This window comes from Heteronotia binoei, chromosome 1, assembly GCF_032191835.1.
Source record: "Heteronotia binoei isolate CCM8104 ecotype False Entrance Well chromosome 1, APGP_CSIRO_Hbin_v1, whole genome shotgun sequence".
NCBI lineage: Eukaryota > Metazoa > Chordata > Lepidosauria > Squamata > Gekkonidae > Heteronotia > Heteronotia binoei.
The window spans coordinates 279,498,928-279,517,918 of record NC_083223.1 but is presented as its reverse complement, the minus strand read 5'-3'; the positions used below and the strand labels follow the sequence as shown (position 1 = coordinate 279,517,918).

General features: G+C 47.9%; 1 protein-coding gene across 1 annotated transcript in view; it reads left to right on the top strand.

Annotated features, from left to right (window-relative positions):
- The first annotated feature begins 304 nt into the window (after positions 1–304).
- CA14 (carbonic anhydrase 14) overlaps positions 305–18,991 on the top strand; it is a 91,418-nt gene continuing 72,731 nt past the window's right edge. Inside the window, exons 1-2 of the mRNA XM_060261212.1 lie at positions 305–398; positions 14,706–14,726. Of these exons, the coding sequence (XP_060117195.1) occupies positions 341–398; positions 14,706–14,726 (79 nt within the window). The 5' untranslated portion in view covers positions 305–340. The remainder of the gene's footprint in view (positions 399–14,705; positions 14,727–18,991) is intronic.

Here is an 18,991-nt window from a genome sequence, read left to right as displayed (position 1 = left end):
CGCCAGCCAAGATGCCAGGGCCTCTCCCACCCCCCTCTCCAAACACTGCTGGGACTCCCTGCACTTGTGGCTGGAGTATTTAAGGCGCTGAGCCCTTCGTCCCCAGGCAGACTGCCTCTCTTCCCTGGCCGGAGCCACCTTAAAAAGCCACTTTTGCTGCTCTTTGTCCGGCTGGCTTTGGGGGAATCTCCTGATTCCTCTCCAAGGGAGCGGGGCTGGGGCTGGGGGGGGGGCGGATTGGAGACTGACCCTCCCGGCCTAAGCAGAGGACCAGCACAGACAGGCATCCTGTCTCCCCACCGCACACCTCTAGCCTTGGCTTCTCCTCACCTGCCGGAAGATGCTCTGGGCCTCTGTGCTCTTGCAAGGCGTCTCCTTTGCTTGGGCGGCCAGCAAAGGTAGGAGACTCTCTCTTGCTTCTTTGCTCCCCTCCCCTGGGCTTCTCTGGGTTCTGGAATCTTTGCAGGGCCGTGCCATCTGCCCTTAGGGTGGCCAAGTCCAATTCAAGAAATCTCTGGGGACTTTGGAGCCAGGAGACTTTGGGGGTGGAGCCGAGAGCAAGGTTGAAACAATTTAAGAAGGATACAGACAAGCTGGAACGGGTCCGGAGGAGGGCGACGAAGATGGTGAGGGGTCTGGAGACCAAGTCCTGTGAGGAAAGGTTGAAGGAGCTGGGCATGTTTAGCCTGGAGAGGAGGCGGCTGAGAGGTGATAGGATCACCATCTTCAAGTCCTTGAAGGGCTGTCCTAGAGAGGATGGTGTGGCATTGTTTTCTGTGGCCCCGGAAGGTCGGACCAGAACCGATGGGTTGAAATTAAATCCAAAGAGTTTCCGGCTCAACATTAGGAAGAACTTCCTGACCGTTCAAGCGATTCCTCAGTGGAGCAGGCTTCCTCGGGAGGTGGTGGGCTTTCCTTCCTTGGAGGTTTTTAAACAGAGGCTAGATGGCCATCTGACAGCGATGAAGATCCTGTGAATTTAGGGGGAGGCGTTTGTGAGTTTCCTGCATTGTGCAGGGGGTTGGACTAGATGAACCTGGAGGTCCCTTCCAACTCTATGATTCTATGACTGTTAAGAGCGGTTCCTCAGTGGAACAGGCTTCCTCCTTGGGAGGGGGTGGGCTCTACTTCCTTGGAGGGTTTTCAACAGAGGCTAGATGGCCACCTGACAGCAATGAGGATCCTGTGAATTTAGGGGGAAGTGTTTGTGAGTTTCCTGCCTTGTGCAAGGGGTTGGACTAGATGAACCTGGAGGTCCCTTCCAACTCTATGATTCTATGATTTTAATCCCAAAGACCTCACCTGGAGTCTTGTGTTCAGTTCTGGGCACCACATTTTAAGAAAGATATAGACAAGCTAGAATGAGTCCAGAGGAGGGCGACGAAGATGGTGAGGGGTCTGGAGACGAAGTCCTATGAGGAAAGCTTGAAGGAGCTGGGCATGTTTAGCCTGGAGGGGAGGCGGCTGAGAGGTGTTAGAATCACCATCTTCAAGTACTTGAAGGGCTGTCCTATAGAGGATTGCATGGAATTGTTTTCTGTGGCCCCAGAAGGTAGGACCAGAACCAATGGGTTGAGATTAAATCAGAAGAGTTTCCGGCTGAACATTAGGAAGAACTTCCTGACTGTTAAAAGCGGTTCCTCAGTGGAACAAGCTTCCTCCTCAGGCGGTGGTGGGCTCTCCTTCCTTGGAGGGTTTTAAACAGAGGCTAGATGGCCATCTGACAGCAATGAGGATCCTGTGAATTTAGGGGGAGGTATTTGTGAGTTTCCTGCATTGTGCAGGGGGTTGGACTAGATGAACCTGGAGGTCCCTTCCAACTCTAGGATTCTATGATTCTAATTCTACATTTTAACCCTATGGGAATCTGTCTCCATGGGGAATAACGGAGTGCCCAGCAGACATTTCCCTCCCCTCCCCCCACTTTCTGATGATGCTGAAGCGGGGGGAGGGCCTCCAAACCAGGGGATCCCCTGCCCCCACCTGGGGATTGGCAACCCTATCCCCTCAACCACCCTTGGCAACCTTTCAGGACTGCTTTGGGCTTCTGCTTTGTCCGAAGGAAACCTTTTTAAGCACCACTGTTCGTCATCATGAAAAAGAAAACCGTTTGGGGAGGAATTGCTTTCCCAGTTTGCAAATACGAAAGGTTTCCTCCCCACTGGAGTCCTCCCCACCCCCCTACAAGCATTAGCAAAGACTGCAGTTGACTGTGAGGGGCATCTTCAAGGTCTCTGCCCCACGGTCCCCGTTTTTCTGCCAAGGGCCATTTGGATATTTATAGCATCATTCGCGGGCCATACAAAACTATCAACTTAAAAAACAGTGCTCCGCCGAGGGAGAACGATTCAGGCCAGCAAAATCAATGCAAATAATTGTTTTGCTATTTGAAGTCATGCGGGGAGAGCCTAATCTGGCACACACGCACACACAAATGCCTAGGTCCAGGGCTTTTTTGTAGAAAAAGCCCAGCAGGAACTCAGTGGCATATTAGACCACATCCCCTAATATTAGCATATCAGGTCACACACTCATTAGCATTTTAAGCCGCACCCTCTGGGATCATCAAGTGCAAACTGAACGGTGACAGTAACTTTCCCAGGCCCTGCAGCAATTCTGGCCGGCCAGCCAGGCCCCGGGGAGGCTGCCGCACAGTACGTCTGGGCCCTGTGATCCCTGCCTGGCCCTGGGGAGGCTGCTCGCAGAACAACTGAGAGCCAGTTTGGTGTAGTGGTTAAGTGCGCGGACTCTTATCTGGGAGAACCGGGTTTGATTCCCCCACTCCTCCACTTGCACCTGCTGAGATGGCCTTGGGTCAGCCAGAGCTTTCATAGAAGCCAGGAGCCAGGGGGTGGAGCTGGGAGACTTTGGAGGTGGAAGATTGTGACAAGCATAACTGAACTCCAAAGGGAGTTCTGGTCATCGCATTTAAAGGGACCACACACCTTTAAAATGTCTTCCCTCCTTTGGAAATAATGAAGGATCGGAGCACCTTCTTTGGGGGCTCATAGAATTGGACCCCTGCTCCAATCTTTTTGAAACTCGGAGGGTATTTTGAGGAGAGGCACCTATGATGCAAATCTGGTGCCTCTACCAGAAAAAAACATCCCCCCCCCCAAGAGGTCCAGATACTCACGGATCAATTCTCCATTCTACTCTATGGGAATCGGTCTCCATAGGGAATCATGGAGTGCCCAGCAGACATTTCCCTCTCCCCTCCTCTGCTTTCTGATGACCCTGTGGGGGGGAGGGACTCCAAACCAGGGGATCCCCTGCCCCCACCTGGGGATTGGCAACCCTACTAAGTCAGCGGAGGCATCCCAATGGAAGCACCCGGCATGGCCAACATTTTAGCGAGGCCATCGCTCAAGAGTCGAAAAGGGGAACAAAAGAGGGCGGGCCAGTTGCCAGAGCGTGGGGCCCTGCATCAGGGAACAGGCCCAGCGTTTTGCCACCCACGGGGTTTTCCTGAGTCACACAAAGGGAGGATTCCTCTCTTCTTCCTGCGGATTATTCCGGCTCTTCAGGGAGCCTTGACCATCTGGATGGGAAAAGCGACAAGTCAGGCAGAGCAGAATGGGTGAAAAACAACACTGTGTTCTGCTCTTCGTATTGGCAGCAACGCTTTGGAGCGGTGTTACTGTTTTTTACCCTCCAGCTCACACATTTTCGTCTTGTTGTTGTTCAGTCGCACAGTCAAGTCCGACTCTTTGCGACCCCACGGACCAAGTCACGCCAGGCCCTCCTGTCTTCCAGCATCCTCCGAAGTCTGCTCAAATTCATGTTAGTTACATCAGTAACGCTGTCCAGCAATCTCCTCCTTTGCCGTCCCCTTCTTCTTTTGCCTTCCGTCTTTCCCAGCATCAGGGTCTTCTCCAGTGAGTGCTCCCTTCCCATTTGGTGGCCAGAGTATTTGAGCTTCAGCTTCAGCATCTGACCTTCCAGGGAACAGTCTGGGTTGATTTCCCTTAGGACTGACTGATTGGATCTTCCTGCAGTCCAAGGGACTCTCAAGAGTCTTCTCCAGTGAGTGCTCCCTTCTCATTTGGTGACCAGAGTATTTGAGCTTCAGCTTCAGCATCTGACCTTCCAAGGAACAGTCTGGGTTGATATCCCTTAGGACTGACTGATCAGATCTTCTTGCAGTCCAAGGGGTCCAAGGGACTCTCAAGAGTCTTCTCCAGGGAGTGTTCCCTTCTCATTGGGTGGCCAAAGTCTTTGAGCTTCAGCTTCAGCATCTGACCTTCCAGGGAACAGTCTGGGTTGATTTCCCTTAGGACTGACTGATTGTATCTTCTTGCAGTCCAAGAGACTCTCAAGAGTCTTCTCCAGGGAGCGCTCCCTTCTCATTGGGTGGCCAAAGTCTTTGAGCTTCAGCTTCAGCCTCTGACCTTCCAGGGAGCAGTCTGGGTTGATTTCCCTTAGGACTGACTGATTGGATCTTCTTGCAGTCCAAGGGACTCTCAAGAGTCTTCTCCAGCACCACAGCTCGAAAGCATCTATTCTTCTGCGCTTGGCCTTCCTTATGGCCCAGGTCTCACAGCCATACATCACTACTGGGAATACCATCATTTTGACGATACGGACTTTTGTTGGGAGGGTGATGTCTCTGCTTTTTATTACACTGCCCAGGTTCACCATAGCTGTCCTCCCAAGGAGCAAACATCTTTTAATTTCATGGCTACAGTCACCATCTGCAGTGATCTTGGACCCCAGAAATGTGAATTCTGTCACTGTCATTTTCATCTTAGCTCAGGAAAAAAGGCCCCAGAGCAAACTAATTGACGCAGCAGCTCACAACTTTAATGCCAGGAGCTCACAAAGTAGAATTTTTGCTCACAAGACTCCGCAGCTTAGAGCAGGGGTGGCCAAACTTGAGAGCCAGTTTGGTGTAGTGGTGAAGTGCGCAGACTCTTACCTGGGAGAACCGGGTTTGATTCCCCACTCCTCCACTTGCAGCTGCTGGAATGGCCTTGGGTCAGTCAGAGCTCTGGCAGAGGTTGTCCTTGAAAGGGCTGCTGCTGTGAGAGTCCTCTCAGCCCCACCCATTTCACAGGGTGTTTGTTGTGCATCATCTCCTCAGATGCCAAGATCGACAAGGAGATGGACAACAGGCTGGCAAAGGCAAACCGTGCCTTTGGCCGACTGCACAAAAGAGTGTGGAGCAACAAGCGTCTGAAAAAAGGCACAAAGATCAATGTTTACAAAGCGGTTGTGATGACAACCCTCATCTACGGCTCCGAATCGTGGGTTTTATACCGTCATCACCTGCGACTCCTCGAGTGCTTTCATCAGCGCTGCCTTCGCACCATCCTCAACATCCACTGGAGTGACTTTGTGACCAACACTGAAGTCCTCAAGAGGGCGGAGGTTACAAGCATCGAGGCACTGCTGCTGAAGACGCAGCTGCGCTGGGCAGGGCATATTTCTAGGATGGAAAACCACCGCCTTCCCAAGATTGCCCTGTATGGCGAACTCTCCACTGGCCATCGAAATAGAGGGGCACCAAAGAAGAGGTACAAGGACTCCTTGAAGAAATCCCTTGGCACCTGTCGCATCAACCATCACCAGTGGTCTGACCTAGCCTCAGATCGCAAAGCATGGAGACACACCATCCACCAGGCTGTCTCTTCCTTTGAGAACACACGCATAGCTGGTCTTGAGGACAAAAGGAGATTGAGGAAGAATCGCACTGCTACAGCACCAACCCTAAATCAGACTTTTCCCTGCAGCCACTGTGGCCGGACCTGCCTGTCCCGCATTGGTCTTGTCAGCCACCAGCGAGCCTGCAGCAGACGTGGACTATTGCACCCTTCTTAAATCTTCGTTCGCAAAGCCAAGCCGAGAGTGTTGTGATAAAGATAAAGGGAGAAAGATAACGGAGACTGTAAGCCGCTCTGAGATTCGAAGTGGAGGGCGGGATATAAATCCAATATCTTCTTCTTTTTGTATAAACAACTTTTATTATTCTGCAACATATTGTAACAATGATGTTCGTCTATTAATAAAAACTTCATACCAATACATCACATTTTCCACCTTCCCCCCCCCCTTTTCGTGACCTCCCCCTGTGCATTTTAAAAATTTCAAAACAAACTAAAAGGTAATTTTCAAATTAAGAATCTTCATAAAAGAAGAAAGAAAGAAAAAAGAAACGCTATAATATACCTATGGCAGAATAACTATACCTTTCAACTATAATCCTTATCAAACTAAGTTGAAAAAAAAAACTTAATTAATAGTTTCACTATGTAACTGAAGTCCATTTGTTATCCCTCTAACTTCAACTATTACCCTGTAAGTACCCTGTACTTCAACTGTATATCGATGTGAGTTTTATGTATTTTTAGGTTTTTAGGTTTTTAGGTTTTTATGTATTTTATTGTATAATTTTAATCGTATTTAAATCGACCTCTGTTAGCTTTTATTGTTGTAAGCCGCCCTGAGCCCACCTCGGTGGGGTAGGGCGGGATATAAATCGAATAAAGTAAAAAAAAGTAAAAAAAAACTATTATCAAAAATCACCAAATGTCCTTTAACTTTCCATTGTTTTTCAACGTATTTTTGAAATTTGCCCCACTCCATTTTAAATTTCTCTAAGGCAAGTTCTTTTAAGATTCTTGTAAGCTTGTCCATTTCACTCCAGTGCATAACTTTAATAATCCAGTCCCACTTTTCTGGTGTTTTAACTTGCCTCCACATCTGCGCATATAATGTCCTTGCAGCTGAAAGCATGTACCAAAGTATCGTTCTATCTTGTTTCGGAATATCTTCTTCTTTATCTTCTTAAAATAAGAGCCACACAGAATAAACATCAGATGTTTCAGAGCCGCAAGGCAGGCAGGCAAATAGATGGGTGAAGGGAGAGGTGGAAAGATAGCAACTTAAATGCATTCTCCAAGCTGTTGGCTGACTTGGTTTGGAGAAGTGATTTCAAGAGACAGCAGGGGTTTCAAGAGCCACACAATATGTGTGAAAAAGCCACGTGTGGCTCTCGAACCGCAGTTCGGCCAACCCTGGCTTAGAGGGAGCATTTATTTATTTTTATTTATTTATTTATTTTATGACTTATATCCCGCCCTTCCCAACAAGTGGCTCAGGGCGGCTCACAACACAAAAATTTCACATAAATACATTTTAAGCATAAAACAGTTAAAATAATTAATACATTTAAAATTTTAAAACGTTTAAACCATTTAAAACATTAGGGACAGCAGACCTCTAGTATAACTACACATGGTTTCTTGTACCAGCTAGTCATAGGCCAGCCGGAAGAGGGTTGTCTTACAGGCCCTGCGGAACTGGGCGAGGTCCCGCAGGGCCCTCACCTCTTCCGGCAGCTGGTTCCACCAGGAGGGGGCCGTAACAGAAAAGGCCCGGTCCCTGGTAGATTTTAAGCGGGCTTCTTTTGGCCCGGGGATAACTAGGAGATTTTGAGTTCCCGATCTCAGTACTCTCTGGGGAACATGTGGGGAGAGAGACGGTCCTTCAGGTAGGCAGGTCCTAGGCCATTGGTTTGGAGCTGTGCTAAATTTCCCAAGATGGGATGTAACCGGGAAGCAAAAAAAATTAAAATGCAACGGGATCTTCAGCTGAGTCATGCCATGTTGAATCCTTGAGGAGAGGAAAACACAACAGGGTTAATTGGATCTATAAAATCAGGCGGGCCTCTTCGCCACCAGGAGCTGGCGCAGAAATCTCCTCAGTGCCTCTTTCAATCCGTTCTGAAGCGCAAGGCGGTTGCTGTCACCCTGACCCGATGGCAGAGGCAGCTAATTGGAAGGAAACAATGCTCAGAAACAGCGGAGAGAAGGTGAACCTTCCAAACTCTGCAGGATTCTTCGCTGGACATGCGGTAGAGGGGAAGTGAGACGTTTATACTGCCAATACCCAGGTGGCTGCAGGGAATTCCCCAGTTTGGAGACCCTCTTCCAGCTTCAGGGACATCAGAAAGCCGGGAGGAGGGAGAGATCTGCTGGGCACTCCATTATTCCCTTTAGAGGTCGATCCCCATAGGATATAATGGAGAATTGATCTAAGAATGTAAGAACATCAGAGAAGCCATGTTGGATCAGGCCAATGGCCCATCCCGTCCAACACTCTGTGTCACATAAGAAGAGAAGAGAAGCCATGTTGGATCAGGCCAGTGGCCCATCCCGTCCAACACTCTGTGTCACATAAGAACATAAGAGAAGCCATGTTGGATCAGGCCAATGGCCCCTCCAGTCCAACACTCTGAGTCACATAAGAACATAAGAGAAGCCATGCTGGATCAGGCCAGTGGCCCATCCCGTCCAACACTCTGTGTCACATAAGAACATAAGAGAAGCCCTGTTGGATCAGGCCAGTGGCCCCTCCAGTCCAACACTCTGTGTCACATAAGAACATAAGAGAAGCCATGCTGGATCAGGCCAGTGGCCCATCCCGTCCAACACTCTGTGTCACATAAGAACATAAGAGAAGCCCTGTTGGATCAGGCCAGTGGCCCCTCCAGTCCAACACTCTGTGTCACATAAGAACAGAAGAGAAGCCATGTTGGATCAGGCCAGTGGCCCATCCCGTCCAACACTCTGTGTCACATAAGAAGAGAAGAGAAGCCATGTTGGATCAGGTCAATGGCCCATCCCGTCCAACACTCTGTGTCACATAAGAACATAAGAGAAGCCATGTTGGATCAGGCCAGTGACCCATCCCGTCCAACACTCTGTGTCACATAAGAACATAAGAGAAGCCCTGTTGGATCAGGCCAGTGGCCCCTCCAGTCCAACACTCTGAGTCACATAAGAACAGAAGAGAAGCCCTGTTGGATCAGGCCAGTGGCCCCTCCAGTCCAACACTCTGTGTCTCATAAGAACATAAGAGAAGCCCTGTTGGATCAGGCCAGTGGCCCATCCAGTCCAACACTCTGTGTCACATAAGAACATAAGAGAAGCCATGTTGGATCAGGCCAGTGGCCCCTCCAGTCCAACACTCTGTGTTACATAAGAACATAAGAGAAGCCATGTTGGATCAGGCCAATGGCCCATCCTGTCCAACACTCTGTGTCACATAAGAACATAAGAGAAGCCATGTTGGATCAGGCCAGTGGCCCCTCCAGTCCAACACTCTGTGTCCCATAAGAACACAAGAGAAGCCATGTTGGATCAGGCCAGTGGCCCCTCCAGTCCAACACTCTGTGTCACATAAGAACATAAGAGAAGCCCTGCTGGATGAGGCCAGTGACCCCTCCAGTCCAACACTCTGTGTCACATAAGAACACAAGAGAAGCCATGTTGGATCAGGCCAGTGACCCCTCCAGTCCAACACTCTGTGTCACATAAGAACATAAGAGAAGCCCTGTTGGATCAGGCCAGTGAACCCTCCAGTCCAACACTCTGTGTCACATAAGAACATAAGAGAAGCCCTGTTGGATCAGGCCAGTGACCCCTCCAGTCCAACACTCTGTGTCACATAAGAACACAAGAGAAGCCATGTTGGATCAGGCCAGTGGCCCATCCCGTCCAACACTCTGTGTCACATAAGAACATAAGAGAAGCCATGTTGGATCAGGCCAGTGGCCCATCCCGTCCAACACTCTGTGTCACATAAGAACATAAGAGAAGCCATGCTGGATCAGGCCAATGGCCCATCCTGTCCAACACTCTGTGTCACATAAGAAGAGAAGAGAAGCAATGTTGGATCAGGCCAATGGCCCATCCCATCCAACAGTCTGTGTCACATAAGAACATAAGAGAAGCCCTGTTGGATCAGGCCAATGGCCCCTCCAGTCCAACACTCTGTGTCACATAAGAACATAAGAGAAGCCATGTTGGATCAGGCCAATGGCCCATCCCGTCCAACATTCTGTGTCACATAAGAACATAAGAGAAGCCCTGTTGGATCAGGCCAATGGCCCATCCCGTCCAACACTCTGTGTCACATAAGACCATAAGAGAAGCCATGCTGGATCAGGCCAATGGCCCATCCTGTCCAACACTCTGTGTCACATAAGAACATAAGAGAAGCCATGTTGGATCAGGCCAGTGGCCCATCCCGTCCAACACTCTGTGTCACATAAGAGAAGCCATTTGGGATCAGGCCAATGGTCCATCCAGTCCATCACTCTGTGTCACATAATAACATAAGAGAAGCCATGTTGGATCTGGCCAATAGCCCATCTCGTCCAACACTCTATGTCGCACAGTGGCCAAAAAAACCCAGGTGCTGTCAGAAGGCCCGTCAGTGGGGCCAGAAGCCCTCCCACTCTTGCCCCACGAGCCAAGAAGATAGAGAATCACTGCCCCAGCCAGAGAGCTCTATCTACACCTTGTGGCTAATAGACACTGATGAACCTCTGCTCCATATGTTTATCCAATCCCCTCTTGAAGTTGGCTACGCCTGTAGCTGTCACCACCTCCTGTGGCAGTGAATCCCACGTGTTAATCACCCTTTGGGTGAAGAAGGACTTCCTTTCATCCATTCTAACCTGACTGCTCAGCAATTTCATTGAGTGCCCATGCGTTCTTGTATTGTGAGAAAGGGAGAAAAGGACCTTTCTCTACCCCATCCATTCAGAATGATGGGTCTTCTGGATATACACACACACACACACACACACATATGAACATGAACATATGAAGCTGCCTTATACTGAATCAGACCCTCGGTCCATCAAAGTCAGTCTTGTCTTCTCAGACTGGCAGCGGCTCTCCAGGGTCCCAAGCTGAGGTTTTTCACACCTATTTGTCTGGACCCTTTTTGGAGATGCCCGGGATTGAACCTGGGACCTTCTGCTTCCCAAGCAGATGCTCTACCACTGAGCCACCGTCCCTCCCCAAGTCCCAGTGTTTTTCCTGAGTTCGGGGGGTGGGGAGAGAGAAAGAGAGAGAGAGAGAGAGAGAGACTCTCCTTTAGCCAAATCTCTTCTCACACGGCAAGAGTAATTTTAGAAACAGTGTGAGAGGCCTTTGCCTGGCCATCACCTCTCTGCCCAGGGACTGGCTGCCCTTTTTAGGGTAGAACAAATTTGGTTCCGCTTATCTCTTCTATCAACATTGACTCTAATTAGGCCTCTTTTTTTGGGTGTGTGTGTGCTTAACATCTCTAGACTTGTCCCCCACAAAAAGTTCCGGGCAAGAAAATATTAAATGCAGCAATCTATTTAGAGCAAGAGCAAAAACACTGCTATTTCAGAGCAGTAACCGGAGAAGAGTTTTTATTGCTCCCCTGGTTACAATGCAGGGGGGGTGGGGGTTGGGGAGTGACCTTCTCCAAAGCCACTGTTGAGAAAGGGCAGATTTGAAAGGAGAGAACCTCAAAGAAGCCGCCTCCCAGAATCAGCTAGAAGGTGACTGGCTGGCTGGGATCCAAGGCCCGCCTCAACACTGGAGTTGACCCTGTCGTTTGGGGTCCCATGGTTAGGGTTGCCAATCCCCAGGTGGGGGGAGGGGATCCCCTGCTTTGGGGGCCCTCCCCCTGCTTCAGCATCATCAGAAAGTGTGGGGGGGGAGGGAAATGTCTGCTGGGCACTCTGTTCTTCCCTATGGAAACCGATTGTCATAGGGTATAATGGAAAATTGATCTGTAGGTATCTGGGGCTCTGGGGAGGGGGCTGTTTTTGAGGTAGAGGCTCCAAATTTTCAGCATAGCATCTAATGTCGCTCCTCAAACCACCCTCCAAGTTTCAAAAGGATTGGACCGGGGGGTCCAATTCTATGAGTCCCCAAAGAAGGCGCCTCTATCCTTCATTATTTCTGATGGAGGGAAGGCATTTAAAGGTGTGTAGTCGTTCTAAATGTGATGGACAGAACTCCCCTTGGAGTTCAATTCTGCTTGTCACACCCTTGCTCCTGGCTCCGCCCCCAAAGTCTCCTTGCTCCATCTCCAAAGTCTCCTGGTTCCACCCCCAAAGCCCCCAGATATTTCTTGAATTGGATTTGGCAACCCTAGGTCCCACCCACTCAATGAGCCTGGGACTTGCCCTAAAGAGAGCTGGGTTCAAGTTTTAGTTCCACATTAGCCATGAAGTTCCCTGGGTCTAGGGTTGCCAACTCTGGGATCAGAAATAACCTTGAGATTTGAGGGTGGAGCCTAAGAGAGTTGAGGGAGGGGAGGGGCCTCGGTAGGATATAATGCCACCAGGCCATCCACCTTCCAAAGCAGCTGTTTTATCCAGGAGAAGTGGAATTAAATCAAAAAGAATTTCCGGCGCAACATTAGGAAGAACTTCCTGACCGTTAGAATGGTTCCTCAGTGGAACAGGCTTCCTCCTTGGGAGGTGGTGGGCTCCCTTCCTTGGAGGTTTTTAAGCAGAGGCTAGATGGCCATCTGACAGCAATGAAGATCCTGTGAATTTAGGGGGAGGTGTTTGTGGGTTTCCTGCATTGTGCAGGGGGTTGGACTAGATGACCCTGGAGGTCCCTTCCAACTCTAGGATTCTATGAATACACCTTTTATATAAATAAATAATAAAATGCGATTTATGTAGACCAGTTGGGATTCTGGGAGGTCTCTAGCTCACACCTGGAGCTGTTGGCAACTGGGCATCGATCACAGAAAGAACAGCAGGAATAGCGTGTGCTGTGGACGGATATTTTATTGTGTGATCTCCTGATTAATGCATATTATGTACATCCAGGGGTTTTTTTGTAGAAAAAGCCCCAGCAGGAATTCATTTGCATATTAGGCCACCCCCCGACATCACCATTGTTTCGCACAGGGCTCTTTTTATTTTTTCATCATATGTTGTACTCCGCCCTGAGCCCCACGGGGATTGGACGGAATAGAAATATACTAAAATAATAAATAAACAAATACCATGCCCAGCAGGAACTCATTTGCGTATTAGGCTCCACCCCCTGACACCAAGCCAGCCGGAACTGCGTTCCGAAAGCCCTGTGTACATCACTGAAAACACTACGATATGTTTTCAGTAAACACAGATATTTGTTATATTTCTGTTTTGCGCGGAGAGGAGTTCCATGTTTTCCCTTGTAGTTGTTCCTCTGTGGTCCCGGTAACTTGTGACATTTTCTCCGGGGGAGCTGATCTCTGCCATCTGGAGATCAGTGGTAAAAGCGGGAGATCTCCAGGTCCCACCTGGAGGCTGGCAACCCTAGCCCACCGTGATGCGTTCAAATCCCTGTCGGTTCCTAAATGTTGGGAACCCTGGCGTTAGGGCAATTGCAGCTGCTTCTGGGGCAGAGCTGACCTTAGAATCATAGAATCCGAGGGCTGGAAGGGACCTCCAGGGTCATCTAGTCCAACCCCCTGCACAAGGCAGGAAACTCACAAATTCCTTCCCCTAAATTCACAGGATTAGCATTGCTGTCTGACAGCCATCGAGCCTATGTTTAACAACCTCTTAGGAAGGAGAGCCCACCACCTCCTGAGGAACTGGAGTGTTGGACTGGATGGGCCATTGGCCTGATCCAGCATGGCTTCTCTTGTGTTCTTGAACGTGGGACACTGGCATTTCACAGCTGAAATCAGGTGAGTTCATCTAAACCAGCACAATGTTTCTAACCAGGTTCAGCCAGAGGGCCCTCTGATAAGTTCCATAAGAACATAAGAGAAGCCATGTTGGATCAGGCCAATGGTCCATCCAGTCCAACACTCTGTGTCACACAGTGGCCAAGAAAAATTATATATATGTATATATACGTAATACACACACACACTGTGGCTAATAGCCACTGATGGACCTCTGCTCCATATTTTTATCTAACCCCCTCTTGAAGCTGGCTATGCTTGTAGCCGCCACCACCTCCTGTGGCAGTGAATTCCACATGTTAATCACCCTTTGGGTGAAGTACTTCCTTTTATCCGTTTTAACCTGACTGCTCAGCAATTTCATTGAATGCCCACAAGTTCTTGTATTGCGAGAAAGGGAGAAAAGGACTTCTTTCTCTACCTTCTCCATCCCATGCATTATCTTGTAAACCTCGATCATGTCACCCCGCAGTCGACGTTTCTCCAAGCTAAAGAGCCCCAAGCGTTTTAACCTTTCTTCATAGGGAAAGTGTTCCAACTCTTTAATCATTCTAGTTGCCCTTTTCTGCGCTTTTTCCAATGCTATAATATCCTTTTTGAGGTGCGGTGACTAGAATTGCACACAATATTCCAAACGAGACCGCAGCATCAATTTATACAGGGGCATTATGATACTGGCTGATTTGTTTTCAATTCCCTTCCTAATAATTCCCAGCATGGTGTTGGCCTTTTTTATTGCAATCGCACACTGTCTTGACATTTTCAGTGAGGGAGTTTCTGAAGCCCCCTCCCAGTGACTGGGATTCTGCCTCTGAACATGGAGGTTCTACTGTTAGTCCTCAAAGGTCAGTGGTTACCAACAAAAGCACTGCTGGATCAGACCAAAGAGTTCCTTCAGTCCAGTGTCTGCCTCTGCTAGACCATCACAAGAAGATCGTGGAGGCAGGCATTGTTCCATTTCTCCGGCACCTGATATTCTGGAGTTTTTGCTTTGCTGCTAAAGCTAACAGCCGTTGGCAGATGTCTCCTTCCTCTATAACTACAAAAAAAAAGCCAGCGTGGTAGAACCATAGAATCCTAGAGTGGGAAGGGACCTCCAGGGTCATCTAGTCCAACCCCCTGCACAATGCAGGAAACTCACAAATGCTTCCCCCTAAATTTACACGATCTTCTCATGCAGCTTTCTTAAACTGCCTTGGCTCACCTTCTTTCCCACTTTTCCTTTTCATTTGCAGGTTCCCACTGGACCTATGAAGGTAAGGAAAGAGTGATTTCCCTGCATTTACTCTTCTGTTCCTTCCTTTGGACCACCTGAAACGTGCTGTAAGACAGCTCTACTTCATGTCAGGGGTGTTGATTCCTGATGGCCATTGCCAGCACCCCAGTATGAACCAAGCTCTGCCCCTGAGCCTGGGTACAGTGCTCTTTCAATGATGCTAGAATATGGGTAAGAGGCTCCTGAGCATGCACAGAATACCCTTCCCTAGGCACAGCTGGATCCTGTGTATTAGAAAATGCTGGGGAGCAACAGGGCTCTGTCTTGAAAGGCCTCCTTAGGCAGAAGGGTGGGCTGGGCCATGCGAAACTAAAGAGGGGCCGTGGCTCAGCGGAAGAGTCTCTGCTAGGTGTGCAGAAGGTCCCAGCTTCAATCCCTGGCATCTCCAGGTAAAAGGACCAAGGAGCGCGTGATGTGAAAGAGCTCCACCTGAGATCCAGGAGAGCCAGTGTGGTGTAGTGGTTAAGTGCGTGGACTCTTGTCTGGGAGAAGCGGGTTTGATTCCCCACTCCTCCACTTGCAGCGGCTGGAATGGCCTTGGGTTAGCCATAGCTCTTGCGAGAGTTGTCCATGAAAGAGCAGCTTCTGTCAGAGCTCTCTCAGCCCCACCTACCTCACACAGGGTGTCTGTTGTGGGGGGGGGGGAGGTAAAGGAGATTGTGAGCCACTCTGAGATTCAGAGTGAAGGGCAGGGTATAAACCCAATATCATCATCATCTTCTTCCTCCTCTCTTTCATCATCTTCATCCATCTTCTTCATCATCATGATCATCTTCCTCTTTTTCATCTTCATCCATTTTCTTCATCATCATCATCTTCTCCATCATTTTCTTCTTCCTTTTTTCTTTCTTCTTCCTCTTTTTCATAATCTTCATCCTTCTTCTTCATCATCATTTTTCTTCATCTTCCTCTTTTTCATCATCTTTATCCATCTTCTTCATCTTCTCCATCATTTTCTCCTTTCTTCTTCTTTTTCACCATCATCTTCATCTTCTCCTTTCTTCTTCTTCATCATCTTCTCTGTCATTTTTTCTTCTTTTTCTTCTTCTTCTTCATCATCATCTTCTCAGTCATTTTCTCCTTTCTTCTTCTTCTTCTTCATTATCTTCATCTTCTCGGTCATTTTCTCCTTTCTTCTTCTTCTTCTTCATTATCTTCATCTTCTCGGTCATTTTCTCCTTTCTTCTTCTTCTTCTTCTTCTTCTTCTTCTTCTTCTTCTTCTTCTTCTTCTTCTTCTTCATTATCTTCATCTTCTCGGTCATTTTCTCCCTTCTTCTTCTTCTTTTTCATCATCATCTTCATCTCGGTCATTTTCTCCTTTCTTCTTCATCTTCTCTGTCATTTTTTCTTCTTTTTCTTCTTCTTCATCATCATCTTCATCTTCTCAGTCATTTTCTCCTTTCTTCTTCTTCTTCTTCTTCTTCATTATCTTCATCTTCTCGGTCATTTTCTCCTTTCTTCTTCTTCTTCTTCTTCTTCTTCTTCTTCTTCACCTTCTCTGTCATTTTTTCTTCTTTTTCTTCTTCTTCATCATCATCTTCATCTTCTCAGTCAATTTCTCCTTTCTTCTTTTTCATTATCTTCATCTTCTCGGTCATCTTCTCCTTTTTTCTTCTTCTTCATCATCTTCATCTTCTCTGTCATTTTCTCCTTTCTTCTTCTTCTTTTTCATCATCATCTTCATCTCAGTCATTTTCTCCTTCATCTTCTCTGTCATTTTCTCCTTTCTTCTTCTTCTTTGTCATTTTCTCCTTTCTTCTTCTTCTTCATCTTCTGTCATTTTCTCCTTTCTTCTTCTTCTTCTTCTGTCATTTTCTCCTTTCTTCTTCTTCTTCTTCTTCTTCTTCTTCTTCTTCTTCTTTTGTCATTTTCTCCTTTCTTCTTCTTCTTCTTCTGTCATTTTCTCCTTTCTTCTTCTTCTTCTTCTGTCATTTTCTCCTTTCTTCTTCTTCTTCTTCTTCTTCTTCTTCTTCTTCTTCTGTCATTTTTTCCTTTCTTCCTCTTCTTCTTCTTCTTCTTCTGTCATTTTCTCCTTTCTTCTTCTTCTTCTGTCATTTTCTCCTTTCTTCTTCTTCTTCATGCGGGCCTTGAAGATGACGCAGCTCCTGCCCCACAGGTCAGGAGGTCTCTCTCTGTCCCCAAACGCCCCCTGTAATTCCCAGCCCTGGCCAGGCCTGCTGCTTTCCCTTCCCAGCTGAAATCCTATTCTTCAGAAGCTCCGGGGGCCCCTGTGGTTCCAAAGTCCTGCAAAGCTCAGCCAGGCATGTTTGATCCTCTTGGGCACAGGGAGGGCAAACGTCATAATCCCTCTGGAACGAATGGCCGAGGCAGGGCCCTAGCAAAACAAAGCAATTGTGAGAGGCTGAGAGCAGCTGCAGCCGGGAGAGAGCGAGGGCTCAGGGCCTGGTCTGGTCTGGTTGGCCAAACTTTATATAATATAGTTCAGGGGCGGCCAACGGTAGCTCTCCAGATGTTTTTTATCTACAACACCCATCAGCCCCAGCCATTGGCCATGCTGGCTGGGGCTGATGGGAGTTGTAGGCAAAAAAAACACCTGGAGAGCTACCGCTGGCCACCCCTGATATAGCAGGCTCAATGCAGGGAGGAGACGCGGTTGTAGTGATCATAGCTCTCTTTATTAGTTACAGCAGGGGTCCCCAATCCTGGTCCGTGGCCTGTTAGCAACCGGACTGTGAGTTGTAGAATTATTTCATTATATATTACAATGTAGTAGTAATAATAATAATAATAATAATAATAAGAAGAAGAAGAAGAAGAAGAAGACATTGGCGCAGACCTGATGTGCCATATCAGGAACTCGGATGTAAAACAATAATAATAATAATAATAATAATAATAATAATAATAATAATAATAATAATAATAATAATAATAATAATAATAATAATAATAATAACAACAACAACAACAACAACAACAATAACAATAATTTTTTATTTATATCCCACCCTCCCCACCTAGGCAGGCTTAGGGCGGCTTACAAGACACGGTACATATACCATGATATAACAATAACACAATTAATACAATAAAAATATAGTTAAGATACAAATGCGTGAATTTAAGTTAGATAAATAATTTAAAACCAATATAAATTAATGGTGCTACAGTTTCAGTACATATATAAAAATGGCTTGATATCATTGCTAAGATTCCACCCTTAAAAGGCAAGTCGGAAGAGGGCGGTTTTACAAGCCCTACAGAACTGGTGAAGATCTCGCAGGGCCCGCACCTCCGGGATCAGAAATATTGGATTAATATCCCGCCCTCCACTCCGAAGAGTCCCAAAGCGGCTCACAATCTCCTTTTCCTTCCTCCCCCACAACAGACACCCTGTGAGGTAGATGAAGATATTAGATTTATATCCCGCCCTCCACTCCGAAGAGTCTCAGAGTGGCTCACAATCTCCTTTCCCTTCCTCCCCCACAACAGACACCCTGTGAGGTAGATGAAGATATTGGATTTATATCCTGCCCTCCAGTCCGAAGAGTCTCAGAGCGCCTCACAATCTCCTTTCCCTTCCTCCCCCACAACAGACACCCTGTGAGGTAGATGAAGATATTGGATTTATATCCCGCCCTCCACTCCGAAGAGTCTCAGAGCACCTCACAATCTCCTTTCCCTTCCTCCCCCACAACAGACACCCTGTGAGGTAGATGAAGATATTGGATTTCTATCCTGCCCTCCACTCCGAAGAGTCTCAGAGTGACTCACAATCTCCTTTCCCTTCCTCCCCCACACAGACACCCTGTGAGGTAGATGAAGATGTTGGATTTATATCCTGCCCTCCACTCCGAAGAGTCTCAGAGGGGCTCGCAATCTCCTTTCCCTTCCTCCCCCACAACAGACACCCTGTGAGGTAGATGAAGATATTGGATTTATATCCATCCCTCCACTCCAAAGAGTCTCAGAGCGGCTCACAATCTCCTTTCCCTTCCTCCCCCACAACAGACACCCTGTGAGGTAGATGAAGATATTGGATTTATATCCATCCCTCCACTCCGAAGAGTCTCAGAGGGGCTCACAATCTCCTTTCCCTTCCTCCCCCACACAGACACCCTGTGAGGTAGATGAAGATGTTGGATTTATATCCTGCCCTCCACTCCGAAGAGTCTCAGAGGGGCTCGCAATCTCCTTTCCCTTCCTCCCCCACAACAGACACCCTGTGAGGTAGATGAAGATATTGGATTTATATCCATCCCTCCACTCCGGAGAGTCTCAGA